This window comes from Globicephala melas, chromosome 17, assembly GCF_963455315.2.
Source record: "Globicephala melas chromosome 17, mGloMel1.2, whole genome shotgun sequence".
NCBI classification, from domain to species: domain Eukaryota; kingdom Metazoa; phylum Chordata; class Mammalia; order Artiodactyla; family Delphinidae; genus Globicephala; species Globicephala melas.
In genome coordinates this window covers 38,268,896-38,289,658 of record NC_083330.1, presented here as the reverse complement: position 1 = coordinate 38,289,658, position 20,763 = coordinate 38,268,896, and the positions used below count along the sequence as shown (strand labels likewise).

The 20,763-nt window shown below is 44.9% G+C and overlaps 1 protein-coding gene across 2 annotated transcripts; it reads left to right on the top strand.

The window, feature by feature from the left end:
• Positions 1-6,315: 6,315 nt before the first annotated feature.
• Positions 6,316-18,670, top strand: GEM (GTP binding protein overexpressed in skeletal muscle). Of its 2 annotated transcripts, none has more exons than XM_070044032.1 (5): positions 6,316-6,574; positions 7,985-8,324; positions 14,776-14,849; positions 15,638-15,842; positions 17,340-18,670. In XM_070044032.1, exons 2-5 carry the CDS (start codon positions 7,994-7,996, stop codon positions 17,615-17,617), a joined length of 888 nt encoding a protein of 295 aa, XP_069900133.1. In that variant the 5' UTR covers positions 6,316-6,574; positions 7,985-7,993; the 3' UTR covers positions 17,618-18,670. The 2 variants fall into 2 exon arrangements, with proteins under 2 accessions (XP_069900133.1, XP_030718749.1); XM_030862889.3 differs by having other exon boundaries at positions 6,320-6,574; positions 14,773-14,849.
• Positions 18,671-20,763: the final 2,093 nt, after the last annotated feature.

The following is a 20,763-nucleotide window of genomic DNA, read 5'->3' as shown; positions in this document are numbered from 1 at the left end:
TGTACGGAGACTGTTATGCGCCCTGTATTCCTAGAGACAGGTGTATAATAACTCTTTCACGTTTGTTTGTTGAGTGACATTGTTGAACTGATGGATCCCAGTGGCCTACTCAATCAGGTTCATGTTCTCTGGAATCAGCAGTTGGGGTTCAAATCTTAACTTTACCAGTTTATAGCAATGGGACCTTGGGCAAGTTAAACTTTCTATGTTTTAGTTTAATCATCTGTAAAATTTTAATTATGATAGTACCTAGCTCACAGGGTAGAGATAATCTACAGAGTGCCTAGAATATGGAAAGATCTCAATAAAAGTTAGTTAATGTTATTCTCACTAATGTTATGAGTATTATTACATCTAATACTCATCTTAAATATCATTATTATAAAGTCTTTCTCAATCACTCTCTCTGGAAGGGATCTCATTCTTTAGCCAATCATCCAGTATAATTATTAAATGCCAGCTATAATCCTGGCACCGTGCTAGACACCTGCTGTGCAGTGGTAAATAAATCGTATATGATCTCCACCTTCATATAAGTTGGGGTTTGAGAGAGCGCTAAATCTCAATGTGTTTTCAGAGTTCTCAACCCAGTGAGATCTAGATTAACGAGACACAGATAGAGGTCAAAATGTGAGCGAGCTTACAACCATGTAGGAAAGGTGTTAACTGCCCAGGTCCTCAACCCAACTACAGTTCATTCTTTTAGCCTTTCTAGGTTTATCATTGAAGAATTCTTGGGTCACTACAATTGGCTAAATCAAGGCTTTAGCCTTAGGCTGGTTTTGACTCCTTGTGTTAAATAGTGTCATTGATTTTTCTGTTGCTGAAAGAAGGGACCTCAGGGAAAAACATCATGTTGGTTTGGAAACCAAATATACATTTGGCCAAAGCTTTTAATGCAGCTCTTAGATGATCTTCTCATGGGTTTGGTAATTTCTGGGGAAAGGACCAGCAGACGAGCATATGCTCCTGAGCTTATATAACTCCGTGTCTCTGGGGCTTACGATATTGCTTAGTAATAATAAGTGCTCAAAAAATACTTGTTTAGCTCACATTGTTGAACAACAGTTTAGTTGAACATAAAATTCCAGTTTGATGATTATTTTCTCTAAACACTTTGATCTTATTATGTGACTGTCTACTTGCTTTTTGGCTATTTTTGAGAAACCTGGTGTCCATCTACTTACTTGTCATTCCCCTATTCCCTGGAGTAATCTCTATTTTGAAGTTGGTATGTATTTTTCTCATCCATGTTCTTATGCTTTTACTAGATATATTTAACTATAAGCTATTAGTGTGGGGTTTTAGAAAATTATATAAATTATTACTCTTGTAGATATCCTGCAATTTGCTTTTTAAAGTCACCATTGTGGTCTCAATATTTATCCAGGTTGATACAAGTAGGTCTAGTTCATTCATTTTCACTGCTGTGTATTTCACTGCAAAAATATAGCACTGTGCATTTATTCATTGATGATCATTAGGTGGTTTCTGATTGTTGCTATTACAAACAGTGCTTTAATGAGCATCCTTGTGTCTGTCTCCTGTGTGATATAGAAGATGCACACGGAGAAGCAGAATCGCTGGGTCACCAAGAATGTGCATATCTTAGATGTTGACGGTTGATCGCCAAGGTGGCCTCCCAATTCACACTCCCACCAGCAGGGCACGAGTACTCTCCTTCACATTTTCATCAACCTTGCTGTTGTCAGACTTCTGAATGGGTGTGTACTTGACCCCTACTTTATACATTGTCTCCAGTGTTATCATTCTCTTTTTACAGATGAGAAAACTGAGGCTAAAGAGTGGCAAGCTCAGAGAAAGAATGAGTGAATGAGTGAATGAATGAATGAATATGGTGATACTTTATTTATTTGTTATTTATTATTTCTTTAACCAGAATATAAGTTCCATGAACATAAGTACCTTACCCCTAGCCCTGAGAACAGGTTCTGGTAACAGGTAAATGCTCAGTAGTTATTGTAATGAATGGAGGAACCTGGGCAGTGAATGTCCATTTACTTCAGGAACCTCCCCTCGGCCTTCCGAGATACATTCTGCACTTACCCTGCAGGAGTTTTGAAGGAGCAAGAAACGCCTGCAGCAGCCTGGGCTAATGGAGCGGAGGAAGTGTGACAGCTAAAAATTTTTTCAGCGGAAAATTAAATCTGCCCAGCAGGGGTCTGATGAGAAGCTGGGGCCAGCCTGAAGGAGGATGCAGCTGGAGGGAGTGTCCGTCTGGATCCCATAGGCCTCTGGACGTTGAGAGGTTATTCTTAGCCATCTTTTCTTCAGTCCTTATTTTCTCTTGATCAGGGCTCTCTTGATTTTGCAACTGGAATCTTTTTTTCCCCTTCTGTAAAGCAATGATTTTCCATATAGTAATTCTTTCCTTCTTTAGACTTCCCAGAGGGGGTAGGAGGTTCTTTCTGTGCTCAGACACTTTGCACATTGCCTCCCACCCAGCTCCTCCCAGCGCTTTTGCGGCTGGTGTAGACCTATTCTGTGTGCTGGATTTGACCCCAGATCCTTGTTTGGTTACAAAGGACTTAACCATGCCACTCTCCTTACTAATTATTTTTTCCTAGTAACATCAATAGGAGTACATTTCCCGCCCTGCCTCATGTGTCCTGACTTCTGCTGGATTCATTTAACGTGAGCCTTAAGGGGCAGCCAAACCGATGGCAGGTGGCCAAGCTCCAAGCCTTGGCTCCTGCGTCATCATTATAATCACTCGCACTGACACGGTGCTCTGTGGTTAACAGAGTGCTGCATGCTCAGCCGCTCTTTAGTCCTCACAGCAGCAGAAGCCAAGACCTCTGGGGTTTGGTGACATCCCCAGGATCACCAAAGAGGAAAGGCCGAGGTTTGAACTTGCTTTTCTAATGCTGAATCCCCTATTTTTTCTTTCAGTCCTTGCAGGGGTCACAAAGGCAAGTGCCTCTGGGGGCCAGGTAGATAATCTAAATGAGAGAAGCTGGCTGGAGTAGAAGACATCAGGGAGTAGTGAGGACTGTGGGGGAATTAGAGAACATGCTTTGCCTAAAGGCATCAAAATGCAAAGCGTTTAAAAAGCAATAAAAACCAAACCCATTTCTTTTACCACCTCTTCAGTGTCCAGTCTATAACTTCTCTTTGTTGGTGGTGAAGATGGATGGTGTCACTTTATCGCTGAGTAGCACTGACTTGGTGGCGTGAGTAAGCATGACCTTGGTTGCAGTAAGTCTCCGGTATAGATGAGGAAGTATATGTTAAAGATTGAGTGATTTTATGGCTTTTAGGATAATATTACAGACCCAAGGATGTACGTATCCTGGGCCTACCCATCATCTTGTCTTCCCTAGAATTTTCAAGGGATGAGGTTCAAAGTAATATGACATTTTTGGTTGTGCAAATCCCTTATGCCTCAGTCCCAGCCCTGGTCAAAAGTTCTTCCCCTCCTTCCCCACCTCTTCCTCTCTCTCTCATCCCCTTTTTGAAGTCATGGGGTAGTTGCACAGGTCTCTATGCTGAGACAAAGAGTGACAGTGACAAAGACAAGAGAGATAGTCAGGCCCCCAAAAGAACCCCAAGTTTACCTTCTCACCCAGGCATAGGACCCAGAGAAAAGACAGAGAACAGCGTGGTTCATGCCTTTAAGGAGAGAGAGACCTTCCCCATTAATATGGGGCGCAATGAAGGTCATGGGCTTTGGCCAATCAAATAAAAACTCCTTCTCTTTTGAGGGGGGTTAGGAAGGAGCTGGGCTGAGGTGGGGCTAGCATGAGAATAGGGCTGAAGTGTATCCCTTACTCTAAACAATAGTGGTTAATACTGTGGACCCAGAGTGTGCAGCTCTGCTACCTATTGGCTCTGTGACCTTGAACAAGTTATTTGACCTCATTCCTCAGCATCTTCATCCATGAAACATGGGTAGATGCAGTGGTGATGAGGATGAACTGAGATAAGTTATGTGCATTGGTCAGTAAATATTAGTTCTTTTTGTTTGGAGTTCTGTCTCCTAGCCCCACGCTTTTCTCTGTTAGATAAAATCTGAGGAAGCCTTCAAATGCCTGCAGAAGGAATACAGATGGAATAATTCATAGAATAAGAAACTACAATATTCTGCCAATTTTTCTTCTTCGGAACTTGCTATCGGCCCAAATTCCCTGATTCCACCTTTTTTTCTTCATCTCTATAACCTCAGATGGTCTCAGTGAGCTGGAATCTTGGATGAGGTAGCTGGGACTCTGCCGGATAACGCTTGGCTGTCAAATGTGCTTTGCGAGGTATAACTGACTTTTGTCTAATATTCACTCCAACTTAACTGCCATTCAGTTGAAACTTTTCCTAAGTAGTTGTTTTCTCATCTGGCTTCTTGTGGGACAGAAAATTTAAGAAGGCAGATTCTATTATTCGAACACAACATTGCTGTACTTACCGAATCAATAGTGGACTGAAAGTCCCCCTCCCCCATCTTTAGAGTTGGTTTTCTTTCCGCATGCCTCACATATACCAATGAAAAATAGTTCAGAGTGGATATTGCCTAGACGTAGAATTAGGTTCTTATTAATGGGAAGAATTAAGTTCTTATCAATGGGCAAAAGTAGAATTGAGAGGTAGATGATATGCTTATATACTCTGATTTATTCTTAGTTTTTACCGCACATAATGTTTCTGTTGAGACCAGTTGACAGAGTCGGAGGCTCAGCATGGAAAAAGCATGGATAATTCTGAAGTACCAATGATTCACGTGTTACATGTATTTTAGCATGGAGCCAGCGGAAGACTTTTGGATGGTGTCCTTCCCGCCTTCTCTCTCTCTCTGTCCCTCTCTGACCCCCCGCTCTTCTCCTTTCCCCACATCTGTAGCCATCCCCTCCTGGTTAAGCCCAGAAGGAAAACTCGATGGAAATGATGGAAACCATCCAGGAAATTATGACACCCAGGTTCTGGTGCCAGCTCTGCTAATTACTAACTGAGTGGTAGTCACTCCTCCGGGTATCAGCTTCCTCACATATAAAATAAGTAGGAGGTTGGGGGAGGCCAGGGCACGTAGGACTGAGAGATCTCTAAGTTTTCATTCCTCTGTGGATTTCACCTTTGCCAGCTTGGGGCCTGGCATGTCTCAGCAGCTGGTCACTTGGATAATCCCCAGAGCAGACAAGTGCTGCAGGATAACGGAACATGGGCCCTATTCACAGCAGAGTCCGGCCACTCGAATAGATGCTGGTGCCTCTGGCTTGTTTTCCGGAGCCACCAGCCAACCCAGAGAAGAAGCTGGCTGGAAAAGTGGATGGATGGATGCATTAGAAAGGCCAGTGTCATCTGCAAACACAGTGTCTGGGAAATGCCCATGTGCCCAGAAAGAAGTCACTGAATCCCTTCAGCTGGGCAAGCCAGGCTTTGAATCCTGACGCTGCCACTTATCCGAGCTGTGTGACCTTGGGCAAGCTCTCTGGCTATGTTGTCATTTTTCTCCTCCATGGAATGGGAGTGGCACTATACCCACCTTGCCAAATTGTAGTAAAGTTCGAGGTACTGCAGAGGCCTAACAGTTCCTACTGAGTATAGGGACTCAGAGGTACTCAGTAAATGGTAGTAGAAGTTGCTATTGTATTACTACCCCGTGCCCTTTACTCACAGGACTCATTCGGGGGACTTGGGCCCCATTTCTGGCTCAGGGCTCCCCCCATGGGTGGAGAACTGGCTCCAAGACCAGGCCCAGCCATGCCAGGGAGCCTGGTACAGAGATGCTGCCGAACGCGACGCTGATTGAATTCCCTGATTGAGGAGCCTCTGCATCCCGGTCCAGAGCGGGAGCGCCGGCAACATTTAGCACAATCTGCTTGGATCCTTAATTAGGTTGTTTTTCAAGACCTTTTCAAGGTCTTGTCCCCTTTCCTCAACTTCCTCTGGCCCCTTCTCTCTGGGTCCCTGTCAGAGAAGGGAAACAGAGCAGTGTGGGGCTCCCCTCCATCCCTCTTCCAGGGAGAAAGGAGAAGGAGCAGAAGAGGCTGTTTTCCTTGCAGAAGATGCGGCTAACACAAGCCGTGACCGCTCAAGGTGGCTGCAGCCCCATCCGAAGGGGTAAGTCTCCACGCGCGCCCGGCGGATCCCTGTTTTGTTTTCTGGCGAAACTGGGTTTCCAATTCAAACCTGCCCCTTCCTCCATCCTTTATCCGGACAGCTAGCAAGTGTTTTCCTGGGAAGCGCGATTATGTGGCACTTAGTGTATTTTCTCACCTTCCTGTGTCCACCTGGTCAAAATAAAATAAAACAAAACAAAATAAAGGAGCCCGGGATTGAACTGTCGTTATTTTTTAAAAGGGGAGAGTGGGGTCACATGATGGCGAGTAACTGATTCGGTGAAGTGGCTGCAAGTCCGGGTTTGCTGCACAGCCGGCCCCTCCCGGCGGGGGCGCTGACGTCACGGAAAAGCCCCGGCGCGGGTCGGCCGGGCCGGTATAAACCGCGGGGCCGCGGCGGCTGCGGGCGGCGGGCTCCGGCGGAGGCACAGACGGCGGCAACGCGCGAGCACCCTTGCGCTCGGCGGCCCCAGCATCACAGCGCTCACCGACCCTCGGACGCCCAAGTAAGCCAGGCGGCCCGCGGGGGCCCTCCCGACTCTGGAGAGGGGTGGGGGGCTGGTTGGGGAAGGGATGGGCGTTCCCCGCCCGCAGAACTTTCTAAGTTGAGAAAAGAGCCTTCGGAACGTGCTGTCCGCACTGTGGTTTTCCAGGTCGGGGGCAAAGTTTAAGGTGCAAAGGATGCCATCTGTCATCAGCAGGTTCCTTGCTTCAGTTCAGGAAGAGGGCCACCTCCTCCTACAGGCTGTGGTCAGAGGGCAGCCGTCAGGCTCTGGTTGTTTGAATTCAAGTCGGCCAACGGGGGCGCTGCTCGTGAGATTAAAAAACCCGGCTGATCATCGCGGTCAGGGTCGTGCTTAGGGTCATCGACGGGTTGGGGTGTGGAGAGTGGGGGTGAGCGTGGGAAGGGGAGTGTCTGCGCATTTCTCGCTCTCCCGAGTGGATCTTGCTGATTCAAATAAGAAGGCTTCTACTTTATCTCAAGGAGCCTGGGAGTACAGACCTCCGTGCAAGGGGGACCTCCGTGCAACTTTCCCTGGGGAAAGGGAAAGTTGTAGCGAAGTTGTTGAATGTCTTTGGGGAGAGTCTTTGACCTGATGTGCTTCAGAAAGGTGGAAATCTGAGTTGAATTAAAGAACTCTTGAAGCGGACATGGTTTAATAAGAGTGAAGCATTTTCTCTGCGAATTTGACAGGTCTGAACCTGAGCGGGTCGTTTCCCTGCCAGAAAGACAAGGCATGGGGCTGGGATGTTTTAAATGTGATATCCGTGGACAGGAGGGCAGAGCTGAGGCATAAACCTCAAACAAATTCTTCCCCCCCACCCCCCCCAAATAATAGCTAATTCAGGCAGCTGGGGAGCATCCGGGCAACTTTACTAAACATGGAAGTTCCAATAATCTCTTGTCCAGTCCAGCCAGGGGGAGTGATGTCATTGTCACGTGTTTCCCACTGAGGCCCACTGGGTGCTGGTGCAATTAAGAGCCATGTTTAGACAAGAGCAGCTAATCTGGCCAGCTGGTCCCCAGCTGCATTAACTTGTTGCTTTTCAAGCCATGTCTGGAGGCTGTTGGTTCCTTCTGGCTGCCTCTGTGCCAGCTCTGAGTGGGGAATCCCCAGGCTTCCTTGACGATGGAGGAAGCCCCAGGGCAGTGGGGGATATTAATGGCATTTTTTCCTCTTTGCAAGTGACAATCTGCCTGAGGAGCTGGTAACAGTGTGTGTGTGTGTGTGTGTGTGTGTGTGTGTGTGTGTGTGTTCGGTTGAAAGCCTGTTGACGGCTTCATTGGTGTTCCTTGTGTTAGGGTTACTTGGGTCTTACCTCATGTAATAGAACATCACTGATGACTGGTTTAAGCCCCCTGAGCTCTCACTCATGCTTCCTAATGCTAACACCTTGGCTGCTTTGCTCTCTAGGACCCAACGATGACTCTGAATAATGTCACCATGCGCCAGGGCACTGTGGGCATGCAGCCGCAGCAGCAGCGCTGGAGCATCCCAGCCGATGGCAGGCATCTGATGGTCCAGAAAGAGCCCCACCAGTACAGCCAGCGCAACCGTCACTCTGCTGCCCCCGAGGACCACTGCCGCCGGAGCTGGTCCTCCGACTCCACGGACTCAGTCATCTCCTCCGAGTCGGGGAACACCTACTACCGGGTGGTTCTCATAGGGGAGCAGGGGGTGGGCAAGTCCACTCTGGCCAGCATCTTTGCAGGCGTGCATGACAGCATGGACAGTGACTGCGAAATGCTGGGAGGTAGGTGGACCAGCCCCAGCGGGCTTCTGTGGTCAGCAGTGGTCCAGGAGAAAGAGCGAGTAGGTGGGTCATTTATCTGCAGAGCTGGGAACTGCGGTTATGCATTCTTGGCTCTGGCTCGGGAGCTGAGTCCCCACAGAAGCACTGGCATAAGCCCCTGGGACAAGAAAATGAAAATGCTCGTAGATAGAACCTGGGCCAGAAAGGGAATTTCTTAGATTCCAGCTCTAAAGGGACTGGGGAGACAGATTATAGAGGGCAGAGCCAGAGGGTCAGGATCCCACCTCTGGCTTTTGCCATTTCTGACCTGGACCTTTCAAGAACTGAGTGTAGGCACAGCCTTTTTCCATGGTGACACCTAAAACCAAACCGATTTGAAAAACTGTTAGGATGAATTCACTAGTTTGTTTATTGCAATATTAGAGGCTTTTGAGGGTATAAAATCATTTAAAATCTGTATTTTAAATAGCACATTTAAAAAAAACAGTGAAATACAACAATGATGATACATACATTTGTATAGAGTCTTACAGTTTTTCGAGACAACTTTCCCTGTACTATCTCATTTAAAATATTTATTATTTAAGCCTTGATTTCCAAAACTAATTTGAGGTGACACAGTCTCAAAAATTCACATATTCCTCAAATACGTGTAAAGCATAGCACTACATTCTGGGAAGTAAGATGAGGATCCTAATAGTCGATGGTTTTCATACAGTGTCTTTCAGCCACGGCTCCTGTCTTAGACAATGCCAGGGTCGCTGTGTGTCCCTGTTTGCAGCTGCAGAAATGAAGGAAGAGCCTTCCAGTTCTCGGCTGAGCGTAGAGACAGACCATGTCTGTCTCTACGCTCAGCTGCAACTCACAGCTGAATCACAGACTTCCGGAGTAGGAAGATGTCTTAGCGATGACTCGGTTCTGCCCTCTACTTCATGCACAGAAATCCTACTCCTTCCTCACTACTGTCAGCCCATTTCTACTAAATGTTTATTCTTCCATTGTCCGGGAGTTCACTGCTTCATGAGGCAGCTCCGAACTGGCTTTAAATGATGACTCACTGATGGAACATTGATTTCTCTCCTCACTCCTGAAATCTCAGGGACGATAGCTAAACCGTATTTCAAGGGAGAAAGAGGGTCAGTATCTCTTTGGATGTAAAAGCCTGTGGGTGAGCGTCACTATAGGAGAAAGGGAGGAGGAACTACTGTCTAGAATGCGCATTTGCAGTGTGACATGCACTTTGTTGGGAGCCTTATATTTGCTACTGTTTATTTTGGTCCTGACATTATTCCTGTACTCATATGGGTAAACTGAGTCTTAGGGACTTTCCTAGAATCACCCACTGGGACAGCTGGAATCAGAACTCAGGATTTTATAATGTTAGTTTGGTGGTGTTCTCCTTCTGTCATTGATAGGGAACTTGCTATGTGCCAGGCACTGTGCTCAGTACTTCCCACAGTATTTTGATAATACTTAAACGAAAATTGAACCAACTTGGTATTAATATCCCTATTTTACAGGTGAAGAAATGGAAGCTTATGAAGTCAAGTGACTTTTCCAGGTTGAAAAAGCTAGTCCATGGTCTGGACAGGATTCAAAACTAGTTGTGGTTGAACCTAAATCCTGTGTTCTTTCGCTGTACTCGGCAGCCCCTGGATTTAGCATCCAAATGTTGTTACATACTGTAGCACGTTGGGCTGGGTACCGACCACATGCCTGGCTGCATGCTAGGCTCTGGGGTACCCAGTGATGAACGAGGTGCACCATACGTACCCTCTTAGGAAGGAGCTAAGTGTCAGTGGCTATAATTCAGAGCAGGATAAAATTATATGAATACCTTAAGAAGTAACAATAAAGTGCTTTGGAGACTGATATAAAGGAGAGACCAACCAAGAGTTTTTGTTTGTTTCTTTAGGAGGGAGGAATTGAAACAGTTAGTGGATAACAGACTTTCAAAAATGTTTGTCTATTAGAGTGCAGTGGTATCTATCCAGAGGGCAGTATCCCCATAGGCATAGAGTATTAAGAAGATTGACCCATCCCTGAAACTTGAGAAGGCAGGCTTCGGTATCTGGGAAGCTTCTTTGTTTAATAGGGAGAGGGGGCAGTTGGTAGAATCCTTTCCTTATCTCCTCAAAGAGGGAAACTTGGGCAACAAGAAGCTTCTCAGCTGACTCATCCTACCTAATGTGTCCTATTTGAGTAACTAAATTTATACTGTCTAGGGTTACAGCCCTTACGTATAGGTGGCTATTGGAATCACTAGTTGGCTTTTATGTTTCCCAAGGAGAGGGTTTTCCACGGCATTTCACTGCATCGTTCTTTTTTCAGCATTAACCATAAGAAAAAAACTACACAATACTCTCATCATCATTTCTCCAAATAAAGATGGATGTTGTTAAGATTATATTGCAATAATCTTATGACTCTCTGTGCACGCTTAATGCCGTTCATTCATTCATCCATCCACCCATTCATCCCTAAACAGTTACTGAACCTATACCGTGGAGCTTGATGGGACACGCTGAGGACATACAAAGAGTCACGGGGCTTCTTCCTTAAAGATGCTTACAGTATATGCAGTAGAGATCAGCTATAAATCGATAGGATGGGATAAGTGTCTTCAAAGAGGTACAAGGGCAGTGCTGTGGGAATTCAGAGGAGAAAATAAATATTACTTCTGGCTGTGAAAATCAGAAAAGGGTTCATGCAAGTGGTGGTCTCTGAGCTGGACCCTAAGGACCACTAGGTTTTGGAAGCCCTGAGGTAGGTGGAAGGCATTGCACGTGTGCACAGGGAGTACAGGAGAGAGCACCGGACTCGTAGCCTGATGATGTGAGTTTGGACCCCAGTTTTGACACTGACTTAGCTAGGTGCCCTGGAGACAAGAAACTTACCCTCCTTAAGCGTCCTTATTAGTAAAATAGAGACAATAACTATTCAAAGTGTATTAAGAGGATAACAGGTGCCTGGCACATAGTAAGTACCGAGTGAACGAACATTAGTGAGAGCTGATTCTGAATCTGTTGGTTCCTTTCCTTGGGCTTATCTTCCACAACTGGACCTTTCATCCACTTTGGTCCCTCTTGGCTGGGGCCCCGTGATATGTGCAGAGGAGACGTGAGCCACTAGAGGATAGGGCAGTATTCCTAAGCAGGAGTTCCTTTAGGGTTCGTTGGGATCCTCTGCGCTCTGAAAGCTGAAAGCAGTTGAGAGTTTTTTTTTTTTTTTTTTTTTTTTATGGTACGCGGGCCTCTCACCGCTGTGGCCCCTCCTGCCGCGGAGCACAGGCTCCGGACGCGCAGGCGCAGCGGCCACGGCTCACGGGCCCAGCCGTTCAGCGGCATGCGGGACCCTCCCGGACCGGGGCACGAACCCGCGTCCCCTGCATCGGCAGGCGGACTCTCAACCACTGCGCCACCAGGGAAGCCCCAGTTGAGAGTTTTGAGGGGAGAGGGATGCCGGAGCCTCTGAACTTTCGAGGGGCTGCCTTAGCCGTTTCTAGCGGGTAAGAGAACTCTTGGGCAGGTTCACACACAGCGCTTGAGCCAGTCTCGAGCAGGATGGTCCTCCAGGCACAGTGGGGGTCAGATGCAGAGAGACAAATCGGGGTGCGCTAGTCCAGGGAAGATGGCTGCAGACAACAAACTCCATCCCACACCTCAGGATGATCTCTCTTGCTACGCAGGGTGTGAGAACACACCCCTGGCTTTCATGGAGAGGACTGGAAGAATGAGGACTCCCCAGACCAGGTTACTGAAAAGCCTTATAAGCCAATAGGCCTTAACCCTTTCTCCATACACCTTCACCCAGAGCAAATTTCAAAGGACTCTTCCAGAATTTTATATTCTTTTATTTCCCCTCTTCTCACCCAGTTAACCCTTGAAAAGGCTGAAAGGTGGGGACTAAGAGAGGAAGAGAAAATAGAGCTTTGGTTGCAAGCAGGTCCTCTCCTGGTCGCAGAAGGCTCTCAAGCAGGATGCTTTGAGTGAGAAATCCTTGGGGCATGTGGCCAGAGGTGATACATAAGCCCAGGTGCAGGGCATATGCACAAAGCAGGGCGGAGGTGTATTGCTTTAGGCTTTTGGGTTTCCGGCACAATGACTTTCAGGCAGAGGTAAGTCCAGTCAGAATGATCCTGTCAGGAACTTTCCAGAACAGAAAAGCAGTTTGGCCTTATTTTTGCAGCTGGAATCTTTAGTCCACTTTTTCTCTAGGTTTCTTCTGGTACCACGTAAGCCAAGAGAAAGTTTGAGTTTGCTTTTCCCCTTAGCTATTGGAATACAGTATGTTTCTGTCTGAACTACTAAGGATTGAAATGAATCTCTTGTGCCTACTGTTGCGTGGTGAGTGATGAGCTGAGGGCAGAGAAAGCGCTTTTTTGAGTTTTCTGAGTGCAGGGAGGTCTTTCAGAGAAAAGAGAAAAACTCTGAGGTGGTAAGGGGCAGTCAGCTCCCCCGCCCCCTACCCCCATCTGTGCTGCTCAAACTTTGATGATTTGTACTTGGTTGTATAAAGTTGCCTGTTGAGGTCATGAGGACCTCTAGTAAGCCAAATTAGGCATTCCACTGCGATCCCATTCATGATACATATTGTAGATGGCAGACATGATGGGAATAATAGATTTAAAATCCCCCAGTGGGAAACTGTTAACATCATTTAGAAGAATGACACCTAAAGAGATGGGAAAACTGACAGAAAGAGCCATTCCTGGCTAATTTTATTCTCATTTGTCCATATTTTCTTTTCTTTCCCTCTCCTGACTCTAATTCTTAGAGGAAGAAACATTGAACCAGGAGCATTGCTTTTTATAAACCCCTCACTATTATGAAACAGGAAGTGCCCTGGTTCCTACAATGCAGGGCTCTTAAGCTAGGATTTACCTATGGCAGGGAATGGCAAGTATGGCAGGAGCCAACTTCCTCCATCTGAAGAAGTGATGATAACAGCTAACACTTATTGCATTCCTACTTTGTGCCCAGGCTTAATATACGTAGCTGTCACAGCCCTGAGGTGTGGGTACTGTTATCAATCCCATTTCACATATGAAGAAACTGAGGCTCAGAGAACTTAAGTAAGCAGTCCTGAGCCAAACAGTTAATAAGAGATGGCACCCAGATTTGAATTCAGGTTTGCTTGTGCTCACAAGCCACAATGCTATATTTATCATTTATTCATTCATTTGATAAGTATTTACTGAGCACCTGCAACCTACCAGGCGCTGTCCTGGGTGCTGGGGGAAATAGCAGTAAACGGCATAGATGCAAGTCTCTGCCTTAACATTCTGGAAGGCCAGAGGGACAGAAAATAATAAAATAAGTTAAATGGATTCATGTTAGGTGGCAGTCAGCACAATGAAGAAAAATGAAACAAGGAAGGGAGTAAGGATTATTGGTAGCAGAGAGGCGATGGAATTCTAACTAGATGGTCAGGGAACACATCCCTCAGAAGGAGCTGAGGGAACAAGTGTTTCGATATTTGAGAGAACAGATTCCAGGCAAAAGGAACAGCAAGAAAAATGGCAAAAAATCATTATGAAGATCATAATTCTCACATGATAAAATTCAAAACAGGAAACCTCATTGTGAAAATAGAGTGGGTATGGGTTCAGTTGTGTGGGATTGGTGGGAATCTCTCTTGCAAAAATCCCAGTTAACTCAGTTAATCCCCCCTCTCCCCACTCCCACTGATTTTTCTGGGATGGAGCTGCTCTGGCCCTTTGTACTGCATTCACCCTTCGCTTGCATTCCATCTGGGCTCAAGTGCAGGGGGGAAGGTTTCCATTACTAAGTAGAGCTGGAGACTGCACTTCTGTTCTACTTAAGATGGAAAAACAAGGCTGTTTATTCCTAGGGAACTGTATTTTTTTTTTTAACGAAGAAAACTTCGCCAAAGCAGGGCTAGTTTCAAGATTTTTTTCTTGCACATCTCAAAAGAGGAGAAATGTCTCTGAGCTGAAAGCTCCTGAAATGGCCAGTGCATGTTCAGTAATCACCCCACTGAAAGGTGCAGTGGGTTTCCATGGAAGGCTTATGAGCTGGGTTTACAGTTCTGCTGGGCAGTTAGGGTTTCTCACGGCACCGTCCATGGACTCTGAGTCAAAAGCAGTAAAGTGAGTTTATTCTCCTGAATGGCTTTACTACATAAAAGGTATAGAAATGATGAAAACAAATGCCTTTCATTTCAAGCATTTAGGTATACACGTTCAGAAGATGTAGGTGTTCTCCTTATTACTAAGCAGAATACTGGAGGAATATACGTAGAATGTTGTTGAAGGTGATTAAAAAAATAATTTGCCTGTGTGAATATTTACACAGTTTACTCTGTATATTTACATAATTAATTGCATATTTAGTAAGTTTATTTTCTGGCATAATTTTCTACACCCTTTTACAGAAAAGTGTTGCCTATTTGCCTGCCTCCAGGATCACTGTTCTTTCTTTTCCAGAAGATACATATGAGCGAACACTGATTGTTGATGGGGAAAGTGCAACAATTATACTCCTGGACATGTGGGAAAATAAGGTATGCAGAGCCTGTAGCTCTCTGTAAATTCATTTCAGGGCCTGCCTTCCAACAGGCTGTTTGGGGCAAGGGTGACATTGCCCTTTTTGATGTTGCAGATGAGGTGGACTCATTTTCTTGATTAAAAGCATTTACTTCTGAAGAATGAAACTGTTCTAAGGAACAAGTCGTTCATAAATGAGCTCTGAATAACAAGCAAGTCGCAGTGATTTGCCTTTAGTTCTATTCAAGAATACAAAAAAGTGTGTTTGTTTTAGGGAAAGCGCCAGTAAGTATGGATGATAATTTTAAACTACGTAAAAACATATTATATGAAGCTGACACTCCCACTACTAGTTTTCAACATTTGTTTTTTAAAGGTTTGGGGTTTCTGAGCCCATTTGCTAGACCTTCTGTTTATTAAGAACCCTCCTATGCTAACAAAAGGATTCTTCATTTTGTCACTTAGGGGCAAAAGAGTTTTATGGAAGCCAGGAAGGACTCATTTTTGGTAGTTTAAATAAAATTGGAAATATTGTTTGGCAGACTCTTTGTATAATTTATCAACTCAAGCTGTAGGAGGAATCATAAAGTAAAACTTTTTGGCATCAGTGCTGTCTGAGCTAGGAGTCTTTACAGCCACAGACATCTTGTAGGCATGGAAGACTGATGCCTTTTGGAGAGTTGGAATAAGTTTTCTTCCTTTCTCATATCAGCAAGGGTACTTTAGGATAAACACATTGTCTCTTTCAAACTAACACCTCATTTACCAGGCAAGTCTGAGCTCATGGGAGATCTCATTTTATCAGGGGGAGAATGAGTGGCTCCAAGACCACTGCATGCAAGTCGGGGATGCCTACCTGATTGTCTACTCCATCACGGACCGAGCTAGCTTTGAGAAGGCATCTGAGCTTCGAATCCAGCTCCGCAGGGCCCGGCAGACAGAGGACATTCCTATAATTCTGGTTGGCAATAAAAGTGACCTGGTGCGGTGCCGGGAAGTGTCTGTATCAGGTGAGAGGAGTGGTGCCAATACCATAGAAACTGCCTCTGGGTCACCTGCATTTTCCTTCCAACAGTTGTTCTTTCCTTCCTCTTTCATGAAGTTGGAACCAGGGACTTATTAAAATGCCACATGGAGCTTTATGTATACTCTCTAAGGTGCCCCTCTTCCCAGCAGATCATCTGTTCTACCAGCAGGATTCCCATCTCCCTATCCCCAAGGCTTTCCCTGGAATTCCTTTAGGGAAGAGGTCATGCTCAGGGGTTTACTGGCAGTCCCCAGCCTTTGCTCCTTGTCCTTTCTACTCTCCAGGGAGATCTCAAGAGTCCTGGGAAGTGAAAGTAGCATCTTCAAGCAAGAAGGACGGGAACTTTGATTTAGGGGCACTGTGAGAGTCTCACTGAGATTAAGAATTCCACTCTGGTTGCCTCTGGTTCCTGTAGACCCGAGAAACACCCTCCCAGCCCTTACCCTTTGCTTCCTAAGTTTCAGTTAAGGCATCAGTCTGATGGTGTCACGTATCTTGTGTCGTACTTGGTTCAGGGATAATTCCTGTTTGTTGAGTTGGCACCCAAGTGCCTTTGGGAGCCCTTAAAATTTTATTGGCCTAATACAGATTTGGTACGATGGTAAAAAAATAAAATACTGCATTGCCAGGCTCCACCTAGGAGAAAAGAACCCTGTTGAATACTTAATAGACCCAACCAGCTTGGGAATGTCTTACTCTTAGGAAATGACCGTCTACAGTAGTCATTTTTTTCCAAACCAAAACTTGGACACCTGGTCATTGAACACAATAGAACATTCGAAAATGAGACTTTCAGAAAAGCTTGTTTGGATAGATTGCCGTAATTGTATTGTACTGTGTGAAATTCTCCAATTTTTTTTTCAAAATATCTCATCAAAGCTTAAAAAATTTTTTTTCAGAGAGGAAAGTCAAATAGTCAGATTCTTATTTTCAATTCAGGAAACTGACTCAGGAGAAAGAGTAAAGAACATGAACTTGAGAGTGAAGCAGGCCTGGATTCACACCTGTCACTTACAGGCTATGTGAACTGTCTCAAGTTTTTAAAGGACCACCTCTCTCCCCTCCAGTCTCATCACCTATCTGAAAGGGATAATGTATTCTTAAAGATTGTTGTAAACATTAAAAAAATGTTTATGAAGTATTCAACCCAGTTCCTTATGGGAATCAATTTAGGCTATGGCTTTGACTAATTAATATTCCGATATTTGACGAAATTGGAGTTTCACACAGTGAATTTGGTGGGCCAGATCTAAAGCCCATCTCTCCTGTTTCCAGGAACCTTCGTGTGAGAGTCTTTCCTTCTATTTAAGCCCTGGGAGGACATGTGTCCCAGTGGCCTCTTGTATCCATCGCATATATGACTGACTTAGAGTTCCCTAGAGGACCATTTAAAATTAGGACTCATCCAGCTTGGCTTTCTGTGTGTAGGGTCATATTCTGCAGCCCCCCTGACTTTCTTCTCCCCTCCTTTCCCCACCAGAAGGGAGAGCGTGTGCTGTGGTGTTCGACTGCAAGTTCATCGAGACCTCTGCAGCTGTCCAGCACAACGTCAAGGAGCTGTTTGAAGGCATTGTGAGGCAGGTCCGCCTCCGGCGGGACAGCAAGGAGAAAAATGAGCGGCGGCTGGCCTACCAGAAGAGGAGAGAGAGCATCCCCAGGAAAGCCAGGCGCTTCTGGGGCAAGATCGTGGCCAAAAACAACAAGAACATGGCCTTCAAGCTCAAGTCCAAATCCTGCCATGACCTCTCTGTGCTCTAGGCACCCGGAGTCATCCAATGTCCCCCAGTGGACATCACTGAAGGCCATTGGGACCCGTAATCTATATTAGATTGGATTCTTAAGTATTGTTAGATGTGGCTTCCCCCGTTATTAGCTGGGAACTAACGTGCTAGGCTGATGGGCAGGAAAATGCATGAGAAATGAAAGAGCTTTGTGAAGACTCAGTATTTATTTACAGGAAAAGCCTGACCTTTGCTGCTTGAACACCCAAGACTCATTAGGGGACATGGTTGGTGTTCACATGTGTTTCCTCTCTCCTTTGGCTAGTAGAGAATTGAAGCCTACAAAATAATGCCTAGACAAGAATTTTTCATTATTAAAATTTTGCCTGGTGTTCTGTTATGTGAATTTGAGGCCGATCAGTGGGTCATAGACAAATATAGGAAAGCCATCGAAGGAATTTTTCAAAGGAGGGAGAACTTCTTTCTCTGTACCTTATATTTGTGGAGCTAGGGTTGCGGAACTGGGTTCATCACGATCTTCACTGTTATTGCTCCATGAAGCTGTGAAAAGAAACGATGGACTTGCTGGAAACTAAAGCTTAGTAAACAATCTTTGTTCAGTGCCCACAGTCAGGGATCCAGAAGTGTATAGGATTGGGAACTGCTACGTGTACCACTAATGGGTTCAAAAATTATATCTTTACTACTGTTGTCTTATAATTTTTTATTTAAAGGAAAATTATTTTAATCAAATTCTATTTAGTCAAACCACATTTTATGTTGCATTATTTTTAAAATCATAGGGCCATCATAAAAAGATATTTTTAAAATCTAAATTATTGAGAACCTGGAGTGCAAAATACCAAATTTTTAAATATAGTCGAAGGTCTGCAGTTTTATAAAACACAAAACATAAATACTTCCAGCATTCTGGGTTGACCCTTTTATGCCACAGCTCTGCTCTATTTATTATTATTTTGCAAAATAACAACCATTTTAACATTTGATAAAGCATATTTATGAACATGTTTCTTAATAAGAAAAATGCCCATTTTATTACCATTTTCTATCTTTTTCAGAATATTCAAGTTTTTACCTATATGTCTTATAATAAAATAAATAAAATCTTTGGAAAAAAAGACATTCCGAAATGTTTTTCCTCCCGACTCAAGATGATTACGATCATTTTGATGTAGCTTCTAGAGCAAGCACATTATAAAGAAACTTACCTATTATTTTATTTCTTCTCTTCATTGGCAAGAGCCCAGTCATCATCTGTTTTAAAGAGTATCCCTGACATCTCTCCTTTGACATGTGATTCACAATAATGCAAAGTGATTTTCGGCTGATACAGTTAGCAAGTATTTGAGGTCATGTAAATGCCAAGTTATAGTAAAAGCAAGATTGACCTTTACTTTGGTCTGGCAAATTCCTGACTCAACAGATGGGCTTTGCTTTGCTCCCCAAAGGCTCATGGTCCTAAGCTTGAGTAAAGCATTAGAGGAAATTATAAAGGATTAGGGAGGAGCAAAAGGAAACTGGTGATTTTCAGCCTGAGCTCTAGCCAGGCAAGGCTTTTAACCAAATTCTCCTCCCTGACATTTTTACAACTGGACATTAACACGTGGCTGCTTTCCAGTGGTGCTGTGTAGCCCTTCTGCTTCAAGGGTAGGACTTCCTGCTGTTCCCCATTCACACCTGTGCCCCACCCCCCACCAGCACGCGCTCTCAACTCCCTATCTTTCTGAGTTTGTAATCAGACATACACTAGTAGTGACAATCAAGGGATCTTGCATATTGCCCAAAGTGACGCAGTTTTACAAGGTGTCTCTGCTCTATTTTGTTGGCCCTTTCTCCTCCTTTTTCCAAGTTGGGAGCAAAGGTTCCCAGCTCTGCACTTTGCATCTTTGAATTGGTCGAGGAACCAGTACAGGGAGGTGATAAGAGTAAAGCTTCAGGTTATACGGGCCTGGGATGAATCCTGGCTGGGCCATTTGACATGTGTGTCTTTGGAGTAGTTAAAGTTTAAAGCTTCTTGACTATTAGTTTCTCATCTGCAAATGGGGTTGCTAATAATACCTACCTTGGAAGGTTGTGAGATGGATGTCTTTCAGTCTGCCATACCGTAAAGAGCTCGAGAGACGGCAGTTTTCGTTGTCACATATCTTCCATTCTGCATCAGTTAGTTAGTTTTATATGTCTGGAAACTCAAAATCAGGGGCCACTATGTCTTTTCCTTTTCATTTCTTTACTCTCTGCAATACAGTGCTTTGCATATATTGAAGCTTCTTATAGTGTTTCTTCTTGAATGGTTCCTCTCAGTGGCCCCACGAGGTTGACAGGACATTTTATAGCAAACAAGTCCAGGGGGATACTAGTTCAGATGTGAAATGTCTGGACTAGGACTGGGGTCCAGATGGAACTCATTTGCATCTTCTAGTATCCAAAACCATTTCCTATACACACAGCTCTTTTCATCCTCATGGACCATCCCCACACACACCACACACACACACCCCTCTACACAGCACACACATATAACATACACATACAGCAAACACAGTACACATATATCCCACAGCTTTTCAATCTGGTTTCATCACTGTGGATGTGTGACCAGGAGGAACTTGCTTATCCTCTCAGCCTCAGTTTTCCCATCTGTGATGTGGGGATGACAATATCACCTACTTCACAGTGTTGTGGTGAGAATAACGTGAGACCGACAAAAGTTCTCGCCCCAAGAGAACTCCCACGACTTCTCCAGCGCAGCATCCTCGCCTTCACACCTCCTTTAGATTTTACTGGGCACCCAGGCACCATCAGGTGCCGGGAATATAGTGATGACTAAGACATTGTCCTGGTCCTCAGAGTAAAGTTGACTGTCCCATAAAGCCAAAGAAGGTGGCATTAGAGATAGGAAGAAAATGAACTGTGGGAGGATTATACCTCGAAGGCGCTAGATTTGCTGCCATTAGATAAAATTCAAATGAAAGAAAAATATTATTAAAATGATTGGATTCAGTGTGGAAAAGTAAATTGGGCTATTTTTTTTTTTTTTTTTTTTTTTTTTTGCGCTATGCAGGCCTCTCACTGCTGTGGCCTCTCCCGTTGTGGAGCACAGGCTCCGGACGCGCAGGCTCAGCGGCCATGGCTCACGGGCCCAGCCGCTCCGCGGCATGTGGG